Source organism: Salvelinus fontinalis, chromosome 20, assembly GCF_029448725.1.
Source record: "Salvelinus fontinalis isolate EN_2023a chromosome 20, ASM2944872v1, whole genome shotgun sequence".
NCBI classification, from domain to species: Eukaryota; Metazoa; Chordata; class Actinopteri; order Salmoniformes; family Salmonidae; genus Salvelinus; species Salvelinus fontinalis.
This window is the reverse complement of record NC_074684.1, coordinates 40,010,212-40,031,948: the sequence shown is the minus strand read 5'-3', so window position 1 is coordinate 40,031,948 and position 21,737 is coordinate 40,010,212. Positions and strand designations below refer to the sequence as shown.

The window sequence follows — 21,737 nt, the reverse complement described above, 5'->3', positions numbered from 1 at the left end:
ACCCACTGGCTCCAGGTCATCAATAAGTCTTTGCTAGGTAAAGCCCCACCTTATCTCAGCTCACTGGTCACCATTTTAACACCCCCCCCCCCCCCCCCCCCCCCCCGTAGCACGCGCTCCAGCAGGTATATTTCACTGGTCACCCCCCAAAGCCAATTCCTCTTTCGGCCGACTCTCCTTACAGTTCCCTGCTGCCAATGACTGGAACGAATTGCAAAAATCACTGAAGCTGGAGACTCATATCTCCCTCACTAGCTTTAAGCACCACCTGTCAGAGCAGCTCACAGATCAATGCACCTGTACATAGCCCATCTGTAAACAGCCTATCTATATATCTCATCCCCATAATGTTATTTATTTATCTTGCTTCTTTGCACCCCAGTATCTCTACTTGCACATTGATCTTCTGCACATCGATCACTCCAGTGTTTAATTGCTAAATTGTATTTACTTCACCACTATGGCCTATATATTCCCTTACCTCCCTTATCTCACCTCATTTGCTCACATTGTATATAGACTTATTTTTCTACTGTATTATTGACTGTATGTTTGTTTTACTCCATGTGTAACTCTGTGTTGTTTTATGTGTTGAACTGCTTTGCTTTATCTTGGCCAGGTCACAGTTGTAAATGAGAACTTGTTCTCAACTGGTCAACCTGGTTAAATAAAGGTGAAATAAAAATAAATAAAATAAACACTGGACTTTGTACAAACTGGAAATTGCAAATCCCGAGGCCTTCTTTATTGTAGCTTCTATGAAGCAAAGCAAAGGAAAATTAAGTTTTATCAAAACATCACCTACTATTGACCATTGCTACTCCCCCTTCCAGGACGGCTACAAGTCCCTCCCACGCCCTGCCTTTGGCAAATCAGATCACGCCTCCATTCTGCTACTCCCTTCCTATAGTTAAAAACTTAAAACAGGAAGTACCTGTAGTAAGGACTGTTCGACATTGGTCTGACCAATCGCAACCTAACAACATTGACGTATACACTTGGTGACTGGTTTCAATGACGTATAAACTGACTTGGTGACTGACTTGGTGACTGGGTTCATCAGGAAGTGCATAGAGGTTACCACTAGAACTTATCCAAAAACAAATAACCGTGGAGACGGCAGCATTCGCGCAAAACTGAAAACATATGTGATAGGGTCTCCAGCCACGTCGGACACCTTACTCCCGGACAAGCTAAACACCTGCTCCCTCTTCAAGGAAAACACCGTTGATGTGGGCCACCGAGGAGTATCTCTTTCTCCGTGTCAGACATAAGACATTTAACCCTCTGTCCCAGATGGCCGTGTCCTCAGAGCATGCGCAGACCAGCTGGCTGGAATGTTTACGGACGTATTCAATCGCTCCCTATCCCAGTCTGCTGCCCCCACTTCATTCAAGATGTTCACCATTGTTCCTGTACCCAAGAAAGCGAAGGAAAACTGAACTAAATGACTATCACCCCTTAAGTTAGATACGGATCATATCACCTCCACCTTACCAAACACTGTAGAGCCACAGGTAGCCTAGTGGTTAGAGCGTTGGGCCAGTAACCAAAAGGTTGCTAGATCGAATCCCCGAGCTGACAAGGTAAACTTCTGTCAGTCTGCCCCTGAACAAGGCAGTTAACCCACTGTTCCTAGGCCATCATTGTAAATAATAAATTGTTCTTAACCGACTTGCCTAGTTAAATAAAACAAACAGATCCACGGATGATGTAATCGCCATGGCAGTCCCATCTGGACAAGAGGAAAACCGGTCAGAATGCTTCTCATGGACTACAGCTCAGCCGTTAGCGCCCTTCAAGCTTTAATCACTGGACACTTCAATAATGTTTACATGGTTTTACCCACTTCATATGTATATACTGCATTCTAGTCATAGCTCATCGTTTCTAACTACTGCTGTACACACCTTCTCTACTCACATATACTGTCCATAACATCTATACATACATATACAGTACCAAGTTTGGACACACCTACTCATTCCAGGGTTTTTCTTTATTTATAAAAATGTTCTACCTTGTAGAATAATAGTGAAGACATCAAAAATAACACATATGGAATCATGTATGTAGTAAACAAAAAAAGTTAAATAAATCAAAATATATTTTATATTTGAGATTCTTCAAATAGCAACCCTTTGCCTTGATGACAGCTTTGCACACTTTTGGAGTTCTCTCAACCAGCTTCATGAGGTAGTCACCTGGAATGCATTTCAATTAACAGGTGTGCCTTGTTAAAAAAAAGTTAATTTGTGGAATTGCTTTCCTTCTTAATGCGTTTGAGCCAATCAGTTTTGTTGTGAAAAGGTGGGGGTGGTAAACAGAAGATAGCCATATTTGGTAAAATACAAAATCCATATTATGGCAAGAACAGCTCAAATAAGCAAAGAGAAACAACTGTCCATCATTACTTTAAGACATGAAGGTCAGTCAATACGGAAAATGTCAAGAGCTTTGGAAGTTTCTTCAAGTGCAGTCGCAAAAACCATCAAGCGCTATGATGAAACTGTCTCTCATGAGGACCGCCACAGGAAAGGAAGACCCAGAGTTACCTCTGCTGCAGAGAACAAGTTAATTTGGACTGATACCTCTGATTGCAGTCCAAAGAAATGCTTCACAGAGTTCAAGTAACAGACAACTGTTTAGAGGAGACTGAGTGAATCAGGCTTTCATGGTCGAATTGCTGCAAAGAAACCACTACTAAAGGACACCAATAAGAAGAAGAGACTTGCTTAGACCAAGAAACACAAGCAATGGACATTAGACCGGTGGAAATCTGTCCTTTAGTCTGATGAGGCCAAATGTGAGATTTTTGGTTCCAACCGCCATGTCTTTGTGAGACGCAGATTAGGTGAACAGATGATCTCTGCATGTGTGGTTCCCACCGTGAAGCATGGAGGTGGTGGTGTGATGGTGCTTTGCTGGTGACACTGTCAGCGATTTATTTAGAATTCAAGGTACACTAACCCAGCATGACTACCACAGCAGTCTGCAGCGATACTCCATCCCATCTGGTTTAGCGGGAATATCATTTGTTTTTCAACAGGACAATGACCCAACACACCTCCAGGCTGTGTAAGGGATATTTGACCAAGAAGGAGAGTGATGGAGTGCTGCATCAGATGACCTGGCCTCCACAATCACCCGACCTCAACCCAATTGAGATGGTGAAGAGTGAAGGGTGAAGGAAATGCAGCCAACAAGTGCTCAGCATATGTGGGAACTCCGTCAAGACTGTTGGAAAAGCATTCCAGGTGAAGCTGGTTGAGAGAATGCCAAGAGTGTGCAAAGCTGTCCAGGCAAAGGGTGGCTACTTTGAATAACCTAAAATCTATTTTGATTTGTTTAACAGTTTTTTGGTTACTACATGATTCCATATGTGTTATTTCATAGTTTTGAATTCTTCACTATTATTCTACAATGGATAAACTAGTAAAAATAAAGAAAAACCCTTGAATGAGTAGGTGTGTCCAAACTTGACTGGTACTGAATATATTCCGGACATTGCTCCTTCAAATATGTATATTTGTATTAATTCCTTTTAATAGTTTGTATTAGTGTGTATTGTTTTGTATTGTTCAGTATTACTGAGCTGTTGGAGCTAGAAACACAAGCATTTCGCTGCACCCGCGATATCTGCAAAATGTGTACGCAACGACCAATAACATTTTACTTGATAAACCCGCCTATTTAAAAAAAGTCTGTTCTTAAAATGTGATTTTAAACCTAACCTTAAATTTAAACTAAAAATCGAAAAACAATATACCAAATGTTGACTTTGTGGCTGTGGTAAGCGTTGTGGCTGTTCTTTACACCATGTCTGCCCTCTCATTGGCTAGAATGGTCCCACCTGATCTCCTCCCGACTGCCACTAGAGTATCCGGTCAACGTAACGGCTAATCAGGCAGACGCTGGTCCAACAGAAGGAAAAGACAGACAGACAGTGTTACAGGTGTATACCAGGTGTTACAGTGATACAGGTGTGACAGTACAGACAGTGTTACAGGTATATCTCATGGGGTTGTGGTCATGGCAGCCTGTTCCCTCAGAGTGAGTCGCTCCGCTGGCGGTTTTCAGACACACTCTTCATTCAAGCGCTGCTGCTACCAACACACACACACACACACACACACCCCAGCTATGAGAGATTAACAGAGAGGAAATCAAATTAAAAATAATTCAAAAAAAAAAGAACTCGATCACGAATCGGCCTGTTGCCACGACGACACCTCAGCGGTGGGAGGATTCTGGAGGTCAGAGTTCAGACTACAGAGGTCACTACAGTTCACAGCTCAGGGGTCATCCTGGGGTCAGCACTGAGCGAGGTCCGTGATTGGGTGTTTCCACCCTCCGTCTCGCCCCCGAAAGGGCCCTGATTGGTCAGAACTGGCCTCACAGTTAACTCCGACTACCAACCGTCATCACCAAGCATGTGTGTAGTGCGTGTGAGAGAGGATGTTTCACACACACCTCAGCTGAATTAGCGGAGCATTTTTAGATCATAATAATATTCTCTTTGTTCAGTTTTTTTCTCTAAATAAAAAAACAAACCCCCATTTTAATAATCATGTTGCCATATAAAGACAGACAGTTCACTTCCCCTCAAGAGAAAAGCACAGCTGAGACTCCGCCTTCATACCCTTGATAGAACCGTGACACACCAACTGACGGACCGACCGCACGGTTCAGATGAGGTCAGGGGTTAGAGGTCAGGGGTGGAGCAGAGCTGTCTGTCAAACTAGAGGTCAGGGGTTAGAGGTCAGGGGTGGAGCAGAGCTGTCTGTCAAACTAGAGGTCAGGGGTGGAGCAGAGCTGTCTGTCAAACTAGAGGTCAGGGGTTAGAGGTCAGGGGTGGAGCAGAGCTGTCTGTCAAACTAGAGGTCAGGGGTGGAGCAGAGCTGTCTGTCAAACTAGAGTTCAGGGGTTAGAGGTCAGGGGTGGAGCAGAGCTGTCTGTCAAACTAGAGGTCAGGGGCGGAGCAGAGCTGTCTGTCAAACTAGAGGTCAGGGGTGGAGCAGAGCTGTCTGTCAAACTAGAGGTCAGGGGTTAGAGGTCAGGGGTGGAGCAGAGCTGTCTGTCAAACTAGAGGTCAGGGGTTAGAGGTCAGGGGTGGAGCAGAGCTGTCTGTCAAACTAGAGGTCAGGGGTGGAGCAGAGCTGTCTGTCAAACTAGAGGTCAGGGGTTAGAGGTCAGGGGTTAGAGGTCAGGGGCGGAGCAGAGCTGTCTGTCAAACTAGAGGTCAGGGGCGGAGCAGAGCTGTCTGTCAAACTAGAGGTCAGGGGTTAGAGGTCAGGGGTGGAGCAGAGCTGTCTGTCAAACTAACTAACTGAAATGACATTTCCCCAAGGCAATAACATACTGAACATTCATAAGAGTGTGTGTGTTTAAACCGTTTAACAGTTAAAGTAACAACTGTGGCGTTTGTGTAAGTGTGTCTGTCTGTAAGCGGTGTGTGTTTGGGTGTAAGCAGTAAGTGTGTGGTCTGGGCTCCTGTTCTCCAGGCTGAAGAATATTTCCGTAGGAAACAACATCTCATTGGCTCATCAGCTCAACCTATCAGCAGCCAAGGAACCAAGAGCCCCGGGATGCCGCCCCCAAAGTTCTGAGGACCGCCCCCAAACTGATACTGTGCAGGAAGGGGGTTGGGGTGTGTGTGCCAGGGCAGAGGGTCAGAGATCAGATGGGTGGTAGAATCCTCGTGGGGGGAGTGGTGTGTTTCCGTGGTAATGAGAGTGAAGTGTCGGTTGGCTGCAGAGGGAGGTGGGAGGGTCTAAACCTCTGCTCCCTGCAAGCCGATTCGCTCCTGGTCCTGTCAGTCAGTGCTGGGCTTCATCAGAGAGAAGGCAAATATGTTGAAGTGATCGCTGAGCTGGTGCACCTGGAGAGAGAGGAGAGGAGAGGAGAGGAGAGGAGGAGAGGAGGGGAGGAGAGGGGAGGAGAGGAGGGGAGGAGAGGAGGGGAGAGGAGGAGAGGAGAGAGGAGGAGAGGAGAGAGGAGGAGAGGAGAGAGGAGGAGAGGAGAGAGGAGGAGAGGAGAGGAGGGGAGGGGAGGGGAGGAGAGGGGAGGGTGTGGAAGAGAGAGCAGGAGAGGAGAGGGTGTGGAGGAGAGGAGGGGAGGAGAGGAGAGGAGAGGAGGGGAGGAGAGGAGGGGAGAGGGGAGGAGAGAGGAGGAGAGGAGAGAGGAGAGAGGAGAGGAGGGGAAGGGAGGGGAGGGGAGGGGAGAGGAGGGGAAGAGAGGAGAGGAGAGGAGAGGAGGGGAGAGGAGAGGAGAGGAGAGGAGGGGAGAGGAGAGGAGGAGAGGGGAGGAGAGAGGAGGAGAGGAGAGGATGAGAGGGGAGGGTGTGGAGGAGAGAGGAGGAGAGGAGAGGAGAGGAGAGGAGAGGAGAGAGGAGAGGAGAGGAGAGGAGAGGAGAGGGGAGGGTGTGGAGGAGAGGAGAGGAGAGGAGGGGAGAGGAGAGGAGAGAGGGAGGGGGTGGAGGAGAGGAGAGGGGTAGGATGGAGGAGAGGATGGAGAGAGCGTGTCATTTAACTTACAATGGCTAAATCTCAAACCGAGCATTTGGCCACTGAGCCATTTATTGATTGATATGAGCTGATGTGTTCCATAGTGATCAAGTCTGCCACTGTGGGCAAAATGAAAAATGTGTCCTTCGTTTCCTAGGTAACCATGTAACTCTGAAGCTAGCTGTGCTATGTTGCTAACTAGGTAGGTAGAGTCCTTGCTTATATATATATCTGGCCATGCTAGCAAGATGTTGAGGAAGTTTAAATAGATCTCACCACGATGTAACTATCGTTACCCCATACTGCCAGTACCAGCTAGTCACATTTTTAGCTTACTAGCTAGCTAACTGGTTAGCATCGTCATTCGCTAGCATAACAAATTTTTTATTTATTTTTTATTTTATTTATTTAACATTTATTTAACCAGGTAGGCAAATTGAGAACACGTTCTCATTTACAATTGCGACCTGGCCAAGATAAAGCAAAGCAGTTCGACACATACAACAACACATAGTTACACATGGAGTAAAAACAAACATATAGTCAATAATACAGTGAAAAAAAATAAGTCTATATACAATGTGAGCAAGTGAGGTGAGATAAGGGAGGTGAAGGCAAACAGATATATGTATAAATAAATAAAATATAAAAAGGCCATGGAGGCGAAGTGAGTACAACACAGCAAGTAAAATAAAAACTAAAAAAACACTGGAATGGTTGGTTTGCATTGGAAGAAAGTGCAAAGTAGAGACAGAAATAATGGGGTGCAAAGGAGCAAAATAAATTAATAAATAAATACAGTAGGTAAAGAGGTAGTTGTTTGGGCTAAATTGTAGATGGGTTATGTACAGGTGCAAATAGGCTAGCTAAATTCTCACCTTGCTTGCCATGACATCAGCTACTAGCAAGCTAATCAAGCAACATTGCAGCTAGTGAGCTTTCAATAATGTGTCAATACTGTGGGTTTTTTATAAGGTTTTTTGTCTGGCTTAACTAACTATAAGCTAGTAGGGCTTCTTATGCATTAAAGTTTGAATTGCTGACTCTTGTGAACCTGCATTTTCCATTGGTCTCTACTCTTACCAGTGCTCTGTCTAACCATGAATATCAGCCTGAAATGTGTGTGTGTTAAAGAGAGCGCTGTACTGTATGAAATATGCGTGTGTATGCAACAATGTATCAGTAGTGTGGGCGCTGTACTATGTGGCCGAGACTGTGCTAATCTTAGAGAGACACAGGAGGGGGGTGAATCAGGAGACTGCTGACCAGACAATAACAGATAAACTATACACACGAAAAACATATGTGAGGTTCTGAGTTATGCACTATAACCCAATACTATAACAAACGTGATTAGCAACTGTATTATACGTGATTGAATACTATAACAAACGTGATTGGATATTGATAACCTGTTGGCCTGGGCGCCTGGATGTCTGTGTGTGTGTGTGCTGGAAGTAACAGTTAGTTTAGATAAGAAGCTGGGAAGCTGTGGTTAGCCTTGAGCGAACAGTGGCCATTGTATACAGGTGCGAATAGCTCAGACAATATTGCAGAAGCTGTCTGACCTCAGTCTTTGGGGTGAAGGAGCATAATCTACACAGCAACAGCGTCGGGACATCACATGCGCTAAGGGGCCAGGACTGGCTTAAGGCGCCAACATCAACGATAGGCTGGGTGAGTCTAAACCACGCCCAGTCTCTACTCTGACAGGCCGGCTCGGAAGCGGGAACTATCTCTGTCACGAGTATAAAATACTATCTTTGTCAGAAACAAATCAGTTCCTTGTTCCACCCTGCGGGGTGGTGCAGTGAACCCGTATATACGAAAAATGTATTTGCCATTTATTAACTTTTGAATTAAACAATTCTTTAAACCAAGTTCAGGTGTGGTATTGTTCCTATCTCAGTTGAACTTTCGCAACCCTAACAATACGAGCTGGCTAGCTGAAACCCCTGCTAGCTAAAACCCCTGCTAGCTAGAATCCCTGCTAGCTAGAACCCCTGCTAGCTAGAACCCCTGCTAGCTAAAACCCCTGCTAGCTAAAACCCCTGCTAGCTAAAACCCCTGCTAGCTAAAACCCCTGCTAGCTAAAACCCCTGCTAGCTAAAACCCCTGCTAGCTAAAACCCCTGCTAGCTAAAACCCCTGCTAGCTAAAACCCCTGCTAGCTAAAACCCCTGCTAGCTAAAACCCCTGCTAGCTAAAACCCCTGCTAGCTAAAACCCCTGCTAGCTAAAACCCCTGCTAGCTAAAACCCCTGCTAGCTAAAACCCCTGCTAGCTAAAAACCCCTGCTAGCTAAAACCCCTGCTAGCTAAAACCCCTGCTAGCTAAAGTTAGAAGGCACTGGAGCTTCATCTGGTCCTTTAAAATGGCAGAGGGGGAAGGCTGAGTATTAGTGAAAGGGGGAGATGTGTTGTGTTGGGAAACGGCTGTTTTCACCCGACTTGTCCAACTTACCACCTTTAACAGTTTAAAGAGTTTATATAATGTGTCATTACATGCCAATTTGAAGGTTTGTGTCAAATTTGAATCTGTTTTTTAGGGCGGGGCTAAAGTTCAGAAGTGAACAGCGGCTGTCGCGGCTTTTGAGAGTCACGACGGCTCGCAGTGATGACGCAAACAATGAATGCATTCAGTTGTACAGTTGACTAGGTACCCCCCCTTACCCTGTCCCCCCCCTTACCCTGTACCCCCCCCCTGTCCCCCCTTACCCTGTCCCCCCCCCTTAGCCTGTCCCCCCCCCTTAGCCTGTACCCCCCCTTAGCCTGTACCCCCCCCTTAGCCTTACCCTGCCCTCCCCTTACCCCCCCCCCTTACCCTGCCCCCCCCCCCCCCCCCTTACCCTGCCCCCCCCCATACCCTGTCCCTGTCTTGTTTGAATCTGCGAGAGAAGCGCTACACCTGGTGGAGAGAGGCGGTATGACGTGTTGCATAATGCCGTACGTTACGTCGTGATACGTCACAATGTAAAGCTGCTATTTTCTCTGGTTCTCGTGTCATTTCACGATTATATTAATAAAGTCTGATCTAATAAAGGTTAAAGGGTAAAAGACTGTGTCCCCCTCTTACCCTGTCCCCCCCCCTTACCCTGCCCCCCCCTCTTACCCTGCCCCCCCCCCCCCCTTACCCTGTCCCCCCCCCTTACCCTGTCCCCCCCCCGTCACGCTAATGACGACGGTGGATCTCACTGAATCTGCGTTAAGTAGCAATGACATCCTTCGCCACCAACACAACACATCATTTTCAACTTTCTTTCCAGCGAATTTCTTTGTTATTTCTTAGTTGTATAACTAGATGACTTTTGAAGGGTGCTGTATTTATGAAGTTTGGCAATGAGGATGAAAAGTAGTTCAGCTAGTTTACCCGGAGAAAAACAAGCTTGGGCCTTGTGGCAAATGTGTGCCAGCTGGGAGCACATGTAAACTCTGCTAATTCAGGAGACAGAATGTACTTCCTATGATATCAGGAGCTGGCAGCAAAAGGTTACATTAAACAATTCAGAGACTGAAACTAATTTATCAGATTACATATTTATGGAGAGCAAATCGACATAGAATCCCCAAAAATCCGCTGTAACTGTCAATAATCAAAATAAAGCGTAACACGATGTTTGAGTGAACCCTGAATACAGAAAATGTCTGGTGAACTTTAGGACACACGATAGACGGGTGGACAAACAGAGCAGCAGGGAAAACACACATGTAAAAATCCATCATTTAGTTGGTGTTTGTTTTAGCTCTGGAAGAGCTAGTCAACGTGACAGTGGTGAAAGCGGGGCGGGGGACAGAGTTTTCTGTCATTTATCTTCATTATTAGAATTGTTTTGGGAAAACGTGGCTGGTATTAGGAGAACATTCACCACAGCTGGTCCACACATTGTTATATTTCCCATCCTGCTCACCACTGTAGCGTGTGTGTGTGTGTGTGTGTGTGTGTACTCACCACTGACACTGTAGCGTGTGTGTGTGTATGTGTGTGTACTCCCCACTGACACTGTAGCATGTGTGTGTGTGTGTGTGTGTGTGTGTGTGTACTCACCACTGACACTCCGTAGTGTATGTGTGTGAGTATGACGATGGCCGTCCACACGTAGATCAACAGCGTCTCGTTAGCAACCAGCCCCGTAACCGCCAACAACACCACCGTCGCCATGGGAACCAACAGCCAGCTCAGCGGTTGGCAACGGGTGTTACTCATCTGGCACACGATCAGCTTACACTGCAGACACACACACACACACACACACACACACACACACACACACACACACACACACACACACACACACACACACACACACACACACTTAGCGCTTATGTAGTTCATATCGTTTTTAGTGGAGAGCAGGGAACTTTAAAATGGGGGCCACAAAAACCTAAGCTCATCATGAGGGGCTGCTGTGGCTCGTGGGTCTGCGTACCCGTGCAGTCAGAGCCGGCCCCTAGCCTTTTGGCCCCCTACCTTGAGAGCCAAACATTTCAGCCACCCTCTTGGCAGCAAGTAACAAAATATACGTTTTAGAGTTCATTTCCTTCAATTCTAGACATTTTACCATGGTGTGCAGCCAAAATGTTGCAGTTTTATAACTCATTTAACGGAAGTCATTTTGCCGAGGTACGGAGAGTAGATGAGTAGTTTTACAGCTACATTTTGCATAGGGTGGTGAGAAATGCAGCAGTTAGGAATAAGACATCTGACAGAGTGACAAGTACATTCAATGGGGGCCCCCGGGTAAGTAATTCAACCAGGATTACTACAACTTTACATCGCTGGCAGCTAGACTTTATCATTTATTTTATACGTAGCTGTCAGGGACTGACAGAAGAACATCTGCTGATGCACAACCACAAGATGGAACTTTGTGTATTCTACTGGTTCTATCACAAGGGCCTGTAGACAGGAGAGGGCCTGCAGACAGGAGAGGGCCTGCAGACAGGAGAGGGCCTGTAGACAGGAGAGGGCCTGCAGACAGGAGAGGGCCTGTAGACAGGAGAGGGCCTGCAGACAGGAGAGGGCCTGCAGACAGGAGAGGGCCTGCAGACAGGAGAGGGCCTGCAGACAGGAGAGGGCCTGCAGACAGGAGAGGGCCTGCAGACAGGAGAGGGCCTGTAGACAGGAGAGGGCCTGCAGACAGGAGAGGGCCTGTAGACAGGAGAGGGCCTGCAGACAGGAGAGGGCCTGCAGACAGGAGAGGGCCTGCAGACAGGAGAGGGCCTGCAGACAGGAGAGGGCCTGTAGACAGGAGAGGGCCTGTAGACAGGAGAGGGCCTGCAGACAGGAGAGGGCCTGCAGACAGGAGAGGGCCTGTAGACAGGAGAGGGCCTGCAGACAGGAGAGGGCCTGTAGACAGGAGAGGGCCTGTAGACAGGAGAGGGCCTGCAGACAGGAGAGGGCCTGTAGACAGGAGAGGGCCTGTAGACAGGAGAGGGCCTGTAGACAGGAGAGGGCCTGCAGACAGGAGAGGGCCTGCAGACAGGAGAGGGCCTGTAGACAGGAGAGGGCCTGTAGACAGGAGAGGGCCTGTAGACAGGAGAGGGCCTGTAGACAGGAGAGGGCCTGCAGACAGGAGAGGGCCTGCAGACAGGAGAGGGCCTGCAGACAGGAGAGGGCCTGCAGACAGGAGAAAGCCTGTAGACAGAAGAGGGCCTGATGCAGTGTGTGTAGTTAGAGCTGGTGCATGTGTGTGACTCACTGTGACATTAGCGAAGGCTGTCCCCACCATGAGGTAGAAGACTCTGGGCTGCTGCTGGAGGATGTCGGACGGAGAGAAAATCACCCAGACAGAGGAGAGGAGGAAGAGGAGGACAGGAGAGAGGAAGGGGAGGAAGGCCTCGTACATACTGCTGTGTTTCAGAGTGTTACTACGAGACGCCCTGAGAGAGAGAGAGGCGGAGATGAGAGAGAGAGGGGGAGATGAAAGAGACGGTTACCTCTAAAGCCCTGTCACGATCAAGTAAATTGGTAGTTTAGTTTACTAGGATCCCTTGTTAGCAAATGGTTAGTTCTAAACTAACAGCTAACGGGGGACTAACAGCTAACGGGGATCCTAGTAATCTAAACTAACAGCTAACGGGGATCCTAGTAATCTAAACTAACAGCTAACGGGGATCCTAGTAATCTAAACTAACAGCTAACGGGGGACTAACAGCTAACGGGGGACCAACAGCTAACGGGGGACTAACAGCTAACGGAACGGGGGACTAACAGCTAACGGGGGACCAACAGCTAACGGGGGACTAACAGCTAACGGGGGACTAACAGCTAACGGGGGACTAACAGCTAACGGGGGACTAACAGCTAACGGGGGACTAACAGCTAACGGGGGACTAACAGCTAACGGGGATCCTAGTAATCTAAACTAACAGCTAACGGGGATCCTAGTAATCTAAACTAACAGCTAACGTGGGACTAACAGCTAACGGGGGACTAACAGCTAACAGGGTCTAACAGCTAACGGGGGACTAACAGCTAACGGGGATCCTAGTAATCTAAACTAACAGCTAACGGGGATCCTAGTAATCTAAAACTAACAGCTAACGTGGGACTAACAGCTAACGGGGGACTAACAGCTAACGGGGGACTAACAGCTAACGGGGGACTAACAGCTAACGGGGGACTAACAGCTAACGGGGATCCTAGTAATCTAAACTAACAGCTAACGGGGATCCTAGTAATCTAAACTAACAGCTAACGTGGGACTAACAGCTAACGGGGGACTAACAGCTAACGGGGGACTAACAGCTAACGGGGGACTAACAGCTAACGGGGGACTAACAGCTAACGGGGGACTAACAGCTAACGGGGGACTAACAGCTAACGGGGGACTAACAGCTAACGGGGGACTAACAGCTAACGGGGGACTAACAGCTAACGGGGGACTAACAGCTAACGGGGGACTGACAGCTAACGGGGGACTGACAGCTAACGGGGGACTAACAGCTAACGGGGGACTGACAGCTAACGGGGGACTAACAGCTAACGGGGGACTAACAGCTAACGGGGGACTGACAGCTAACGGGGATCCTAGTAATCTAAACTACCAGCTAACGGGGATCCTAGTAATCTAAACTAACAGCTAACGGGGGACTAACAGCTAACGGGGGACCAACAGCTAACGGGGGACTAACAGCTAACGGGCGACTAACAGCTAACGGGGGACTAACAGCTAACGGGGGACTAACAGCTAACGGGGGACTAACAGCTAACGGGGGACTAACAGCTAACGGGGATCCTAGTAATCTAAACTAACAGCTAACGGGGATCCTAGTAATCTAAACTAACAGCTAACGTGGGACTAACAGCTAACGGGGGACTAACAGCTAACGGGGGACTAACAGCTAACGGGGGACTAACAGCTAACGGGGGACTAACAGCTAACGGGGGACTAACAGCTAACGGGGATCCTAGTAATCTAAACTAACAGCTAACGGGGATCCTAGTAATCTAAACTAACAGCTAACGTGGGACTAACAGCTAACGGGGGACTAACAGCTAACGGGGGACTAACAGCTAACGGGGGACTAACAGCTAACGGGGGACTAACAGCTAACGGGGGACTAACAGCTAACGGGGGACTAACAGCTAACGGGGGACTAACCGCTAACGGACTGACAGCTAACGGACTGACAGCTAACGGACTGACAGCTAACGGGGGACTAACAGCTAACGGGGGACTAACAGCTAACGGGGGACTAACAGCTAACGGGGGACTAACAGCTAACGGGGGACTAACAGCTAACGGGGGACTAACAGCTAACGGGGGACTAACAGCTAACGGGGGACTAACAGCTAACGGGGGACTGACAGCTAACGGGGATCCTAGTAATCTAAATTAACAGCTAACGGGGATCCTAGTAATCTAAACTACCAGCTAACGGGGATCCTAGTAATCTAAACTAACAACTAACGAGGATCCTAGTAATCTAAACTAACAGCTAACGGGGATCCTAGTAATCTAAACTAACAACTAACGGGGATCCTAGTAATCTAAACTAACAACTAACGGGGATCCTAGTAATCTAAACTAACAACTAACGGGGATCCTAGTAATCTAAACTAACAGCTAACAGGGATCCTAGTAAACTAAACTAACAGCTAACGGGGATCCTAGTAATCTAAACGAACAGCTAACGGGGGATTCTAGTAAACTAAACTAACAGCTAACGGGGGACTGACAGCTAACGGGGGACTAACAGCTAAAGGGGGACTAAGAGCTAACGGGGGACTGACAGCTAACGGGGGACTAACAGCTAACGGGGGACTGACAGCTAACGGGGGACTGACAGCTAACGGGGGACTGACAGCTAACGGGGGACTGACAGCTAACGGGGGACTGACAGCTAACGGGGGACTGACAGCTAACGGGGGACTGACAGCTAACGGGGGACTGACAGCTAACGGGGGACTAACAGCTAACGGGGGACTAACAGCTAACGGGGGACTAACAGCTAACGGGGGGGTAACAGCTAACGGGGAACTAACAGCTAACGGGGGACTAACAGCTAACGGGGGACTAACAGCTAACGGGGGACTAACAGCTAACGGGGATCCTAGTAATCTAAAATAACAGCTAACGGGGATCCTAGTAATCTAAACTAACAGCTAACGGGGATCCTAGTAATCTAAACTAACAGCTAACGGGGGATTCTAGTAAACTAAACTAACAGCTAACGGGGGACTAACAGCTAACGGGGGACTAACAGCTAACGGGGACTAACAGCTAACGGGGGACTAACAGCTAACGGGGGACTAACAGCTAACGGGGGACTAACCGCTAACGGGGGACTAACAGCTAACGGGGGACTAACAGCTAACGGGGGACTAACAGCTAAAGGGGGACTAACAGCTAACGGGGGACTAACAGCTAACGGGGGACTAACAGCTAACGGGGGACTAACAGCTAACGGGGATCCTAGTAATCTAAACTAACAGCTAACGGGGATCCTAGTAATCTAAACTAACAGCTAACGGGGATCCTAGTAATCTAAACTAACAGCTAATGGGGATCCTAGTAAACTAAACTAACAGCTAACGGGGGACTACCAGCTAACGGGGGACTAACAGCTAACGGGGGACTGACAGCTAACGGGGGACTAACAGCTAACGGGGGACTAACAGCTAACGGGGGACTGACAGCTAACGGGGGACTGACAGCTAACGGGGGACTAACAGCTAACGGGGGACTAACAGCTAACGGGGGACTAAGAGCTAACGGGGGACTGACAGCAAACAGGGGACTAACAGCTAACGGGGGACTAACAGCTAACGGGGGACTAACAGCTAACGGGGGACTGACAGCTAACGGGGGACTAACAGCTAACGGGGGACTGACAGCTAACGGGGGACTGACAGCTAACGGGGGACTGACAGCTAACGGGGGACTGACAGCTAACGGGGGACTGACAGCTAACGGGGGACTGACAGCTAACGGGGGACTAACAGCTAACGGGGGACTAACAGCTAACGGGGGACTAACAGCTAACGGGGAACTAACAGCTAACGGGGGACTGACAGCTAACGGGGGACTAACAGCTAACGGGGGACTGACAGCTAACGGGGGACTGACAGCTAACGGGGGACTGACAGCTAACGGGGGACTGACAGCTAACGGGGGACTAAGAGCTAACGGGGGACTAAGAGCTAACGGGGGACTAACAGCAAACGGGGGACTAACAGCTAACGGGGGACTAACAGCTAACGGGGGACTGACAGCTAACGGGGGACTGACAGCTAACGGGGGACTGACAGCTAACGGGGGACTGACAGCTAACGGGGGACTGACAGCTAACGGGGGACTGACAGCTAACGGGGGACTGACAGCTAACGGGGGACTAACAGCTAACGGGGGACTAACAGCTAACGGGGGACTAACAGCTAACGGGGGACTAACAGCTAACGGGGAACTAACAGCTAACGGGGAACTAACAGCTAACGGGGGACTAACAGCTAATGGGGGACTAACCGCTAACGGACTGACAGCTAACGGGGGACTAACAGCTAACAGGGGACTAACAGCTAACGGGGGACTGACAGCTAACGGGGGACTGACAGCTAACGGGGGACTGACAGCTAACGGGGATCCTAGTAATCTAAACTAACGGGGATCCTAGTAATCTAAACTAACAGCTAACGGGGATCCTAGTAATCTAAACTAACAGCTAATGGGGATCCTAGTAAACTAAACTAACAGCTAACGGGGGACTAACAGCTAACGGGGGACTAACAGCTAACGGGGGACTAACAGCTAACGGGGGACTAACAGCTAACGGGGGACTGACAGCTAACGGGGGACTGACAGCTAACGGGGGACTGACAGCTAACGGGGGACTGACAGCTAACGGGGGACTGACAGCTAACGGGGGACTGACAGCTAACGGGGGACTGACAGCTAACGGGGGACTGACAGCTAACGGGGGACTAACAGCTAACGGGGGACTAACAGCTAACGGGGGACTGACAGCTAACGGGGGACTAACAGCTAACGGGGGACTAAGAGCTAACGGGGGACTAAGAGCTAACGGGGGACTAAGAGCTAACGGGGGACTAAGAGCTAACGGGGGACTGACAGCTAACGGGGGACTGACAGCAAACGGGGGACTAACAGCTAACGGGGGACTAACAGCTAACGGGGGACTGACAGCTAACGGGGGACTAACAGCTAACGGGGGACTAACAGCTAACGGGGGACTGACAGCTAACGGGGGACTGACAGCTAACGGGGGACTGACAGCTAACGGGGGACTGACAGCTAACGGGGGACTGACAGCTAACGGGGGACTAACAGATAACGGGGGACTAACAGCTAACGGGGGACTAACAGCTAACGGGGGACTAACAGCTAACGGGGAACTAACAGCTAACGGGGGACTACCAGCTAACGGGGGGCTAACCGCTAACGGACTGACAGCTAACGGGGGGCTAACAGCTAACAGGGGACTAACAGCTAACGGGGATCCTAGTAATCTAAACTAACAGCTAACGGGGATCCTAGTAATCTAAACTAACAGCTAACGGGGATCCTAGTAATCTAAACTAACAGCTAACGGGGATCCTAGTAATCTAAACTAACAGCTAACGGGGGATTCTAGTAAACTAAACTAACAGCTAACGGGGGACTAACAGCTAACGGGGGATTCTAGTAAACTAAACTAACAGCTAACGGGGGACCAACAGCTAACGGGGGACCAACAGCTAACGGGGGACCAACAGCTAACGGGGGACTAACAGCTAACGGGGGACTAACAGCTAACGGGGGACTGACAGCTAACGGGGGACTAACAGCTAACGGGGGACTAACAGCTAACGGGGGACTAACAGCTAACGGGGGACTAACAGCTAACGGGGGACTAACAGCTAACGGGGGACTGACAGCAAACGGGGGACTGACAGCTAACGGGGGACTGACAGCTAACGGGGGACTAACAGCTAACGGGGGACTGACAGCTAACGGGGGACTAACAGCTAACGGGGGACTAACAGCTAACGGGGGACTGACAGCTAACGGGGGACTGACAGCTAACGGGGGACTGACAGCTAACGGGGGACTGACAGCTAACGGGGATCCTAGTAATCTAAACTAACGGGGATCCTAGTAATCTAAACTAACAGCTAACGGGGATCCTAGTAATCTAAACTAACAGCTAATGGGGATCCTAATAAACTAAACTAACAGCTAACGGGGGACTAACAGCTAACGGGGGACTGACAGCTAACGGGGGACTGACAGCTAACGGGGGACTGACAGCTAACGGGGGACTGACAGCTAACGGGGGACTGACAGCTAACGGGGGACTGACAGCTAACGGGGGACTGACAGCTAACGGGGGACTAACAGCTAACGGGGGACTAACAGCTAACGGGGGACTAACAGCTAACGGGGGACTGACAGCTAACGGGGGACTGACAGCTAACGGGGGACTAAGAGCTAACGGGGGACTAAGAGCTAACGGGGGACTAAGAGCTAACGGGGGACTAAGAGCTAACGGGGGACTAAGAGCTAACGGGGGACTGACAGCTAACGGGGGACTGACAGCAAACGGGGGACTAACAGCTAACGGGGGACTAACAGCTAACGGGGGACTGACAGCTAACGGGGGACTAACAGCTAACGGGGGACTGACAGCTAACGGGGGACTAACAGCTAACGTGGGAATAACAGCTAACGGGGGACTGACAGCTAACGGGGGACTGACAGCTAACGGGGGACTAACAGCTAACGGGGAACTAACAGCTAACGGGGGACTAACAGCTAACGGGGGACTAACCGCTAACGGACTGACAGCTAACGGGGGGCTAACAGCTAACAGGGGACTAACAGCTAACGGGGATCCTAGTAATCTAAACTAACAGCTAACGGGGATCCTAGTAATCTAAACTAACAGCTAACGGGGATCCTAGTAATCTAAACTAACAGCTAACGGGGATCCTAGTAATCTAAACTAACAGCTAACGGGGGATTCTAGTAAACTAAACTAACAGCTAACGGGGGACTAACAGCTAACGGGGGATTCTAGTAAACTAAACTAACAGCTAACGGGGGACTAACAGCTAACGGGGGACTAACAGCTAACGGGGACTAACCGCTAACGGGGGACTGACCGCTAACGGGGGACTGACCGCTAACGGGGGACTGACCGCTAACGGGGGACTGACCGCTAACGGGGGACTGACCGCTAACGGGGGACTGACAGCTAACGGGGGACTCACAGCTAACGGGGGACTCACAGCTAACGGGGGACTAACAGCTAACGGGGGACTAACAGCTAACGGGGGACTAACAGCTAACGGGGGACTGACAGCTAACGGGGGACTGACAGCAAACGGGGGACTGACAGCTAACGGGGGACTGACAGCTAACGGGGGACTAACAGCTAACGGGGGACTGACAGCTAACGGGGGACTAACAGCTAACGGGGGACTAACAGCTAACGGGGGACTAACAGCTAACGGGGGACTGACAGCTAACGGGGGACTGACAGCTAACGGGGGACTGACAGCTAACGGGGGACTAACAGCTAACGGGGGACTAACAGCTAACGGGGGACTAACAGCTAACGGGGGACTAACAGCTAACGGGGGGGTACCAGCTAACGGGGAACTAACAGCTAACGGGGGACTAACAGCTAACGGGGGACTAACCGCTAACGGACTGACAGCTAACGGGGGGCTAACAGCTAACAGGGGACTAACAGCTAATGGGGATCCTAGTAATCTAAACTAACAGCTAACGGGGATCCTAGTAATCTAAACTAACAGCTAACGGGGATCCTAGTAATCTAAACTAACAGCTAAAGGGGATCCTAGTAATCTAAACTAACAGCTAACGGGTGATTCTAGTAAACTAAACTAACAGCTAACGGGGGACTGACAGCTAACGGGGGACTGACCGCTAACGGGGGACTGACCGCTAACGGGGGACTGACCGCTAACGGGGGACTGACCGCTAACGGGGGACTGACCGCTAACGGGGGACTGACAGCTAACGGGGGACTGACAGCTAACGGGGGACTGACAGCTAACGGGGGACTGACAGCTAACGGGGGACTAACAGCTAACGGGGGACTAACAGCTAACGGGGGACTAACAGCTAACGGGGGACTAACAGCTAACGGGGGACTAACAGCTAACGGGGACTAACAGCTAACGGGGACTAACAGCTAACGGGGGACTAACAGCTAACGGGGGACTAACAGCTAACGGGGGACTAACAGCTAACGGGTGACTAACAGCTAACGGGGGACTAACAGCTAACGGGGGACTAACAGCTAACGGGGGACTAACAGCTAACGGGGGACTAACAGCTAACGGGGGACTAACAGCTAACGGGGGACTAACAGCTAACGGGGGACTAACAGCTAACGGGGGACTAACAGCTAACGGGGGACTAACAGCTAACGGGGGACTAACAGCTAACGGGGGACTAACAGCTAACGGGGGACTAACAGCTAACGGGGGACTAACAGCTAACGGGGGACTAACAGCTAACGGGGGACTAACAGCTAACGGGGGACTAACAGCTAACGGGGGACTGACAGCTAACGGGGGACTGACAGCTAACAGGGATCCTAGTAATCTAAACTAACAGCTAACGGGGATCCTAGTAATCTAAACTAACAGCTAACGGGGATCCTAGTAATCTAAACTAACAACTAACGGGGATCCTAGTAATCTAAACTAACAGCTAACGGGGATCCTAGTAATCTAAACTAACAACTAACGGGGATCCTAGTAATCTAAACTAACAACTAACGGGGATCCTAGTAATCTAAACTAACAACTAACGGGGATCCTAGTAATCTAAACTAACAGCTAATGGGGATTCTAGTAAACTAAACTAACAGCTAACGGGCATCCTAGTAATCTAAACGAACAGCTAACGGGGGATTCTAGTAAACTAAACTAACAGCTAACGGGGGACTAACAGCTAACGGGGGACTAACAGCTAACGGGGGACTAACAGCTAACGGGGGACTAACAGCTAACGTGGGACTAACAGCTAACGGGGGACTAACAGCTAACGGGGGACTAACAGCTAACGGGGGACTAACAGCTAACGGGAGACTGACAGCTAACGGGAGACTGACAGCTAACGGGGGACTGACAGCTAACGGGGGACTGACAGCTAACGGGGGACTAACAGCTAACGGGGGACTGACAGCTAACGGGGGACTGACAGCTAACGGGGGACTGACAGCTAAAGGGGGACTGACAGCTAACGGGGGACTGACAGCTAACGGGGGACTGACAGCTAACGGGGGACTGACAGCTAACGGGGGACTGACAGCTAACGGGGGACTGACAGCTAACGGGGGACTAACAGCTAACGGGGGAGTAACAGCTAACGAGGGACTAACAGCTAACGGGGGACTAACAGCTAACGGGGGACTAACAGCTAACGGGGGACTAACAGCTAACGGGGGACTAACAGCTAACGGGGGACTAACAGCTAACGGGGATCCTAGTAATCTAAACTAACAGCTAACGGGGAACTAACAGCTAACGGGGGACTAACAGCTAACGGGGAACTAACAGCTAACGGGGAACTAACAGCTAACGGGGGACTAACAGCTAACGGGGATCCTAGTAATCTAAACTAACAGCTAACGGGGAACTAACAGCTAACGGGGGACTAACAGCTAACGGGGGACTAACAGCTAACGGGGGACTAACAGCTAACGGGGGACTAACAGCTAACGGGGGACTAACAGCTAACGGGGGACTAACAGCTA

The 21,737-nt window shown here is 49.7% G+C and overlaps 1 protein-coding gene across 1 annotated transcript in view; it reads right to left on the bottom strand.

The window, feature by feature from the left end:
- Positions 1 to 3,942: 3,942 nt before the first annotated feature.
- The window catches only part of selenoi (selenoprotein I), a 103,323-nt gene continuing 85,528 nt past the window's right edge, over positions 3,943 to 21,737 (bottom strand). The window contains exons 8-10 of the mRNA XM_055873399.1: positions 12,203 to 12,383; positions 10,549 to 10,728; positions 3,943 to 5,881 (exon numbers count right to left, since the gene is read on the bottom strand). Coding sequence (XP_055729374.1) covers positions 5,774 to 5,881; positions 10,549 to 10,728; positions 12,203 to 12,383 — 469 coding nt within the window. The 3' untranslated portion in view covers positions 3,943 to 5,773. The remainder of the gene's footprint in view (positions 5,882 to 10,548; positions 10,729 to 12,202; positions 12,384 to 21,737) is intronic.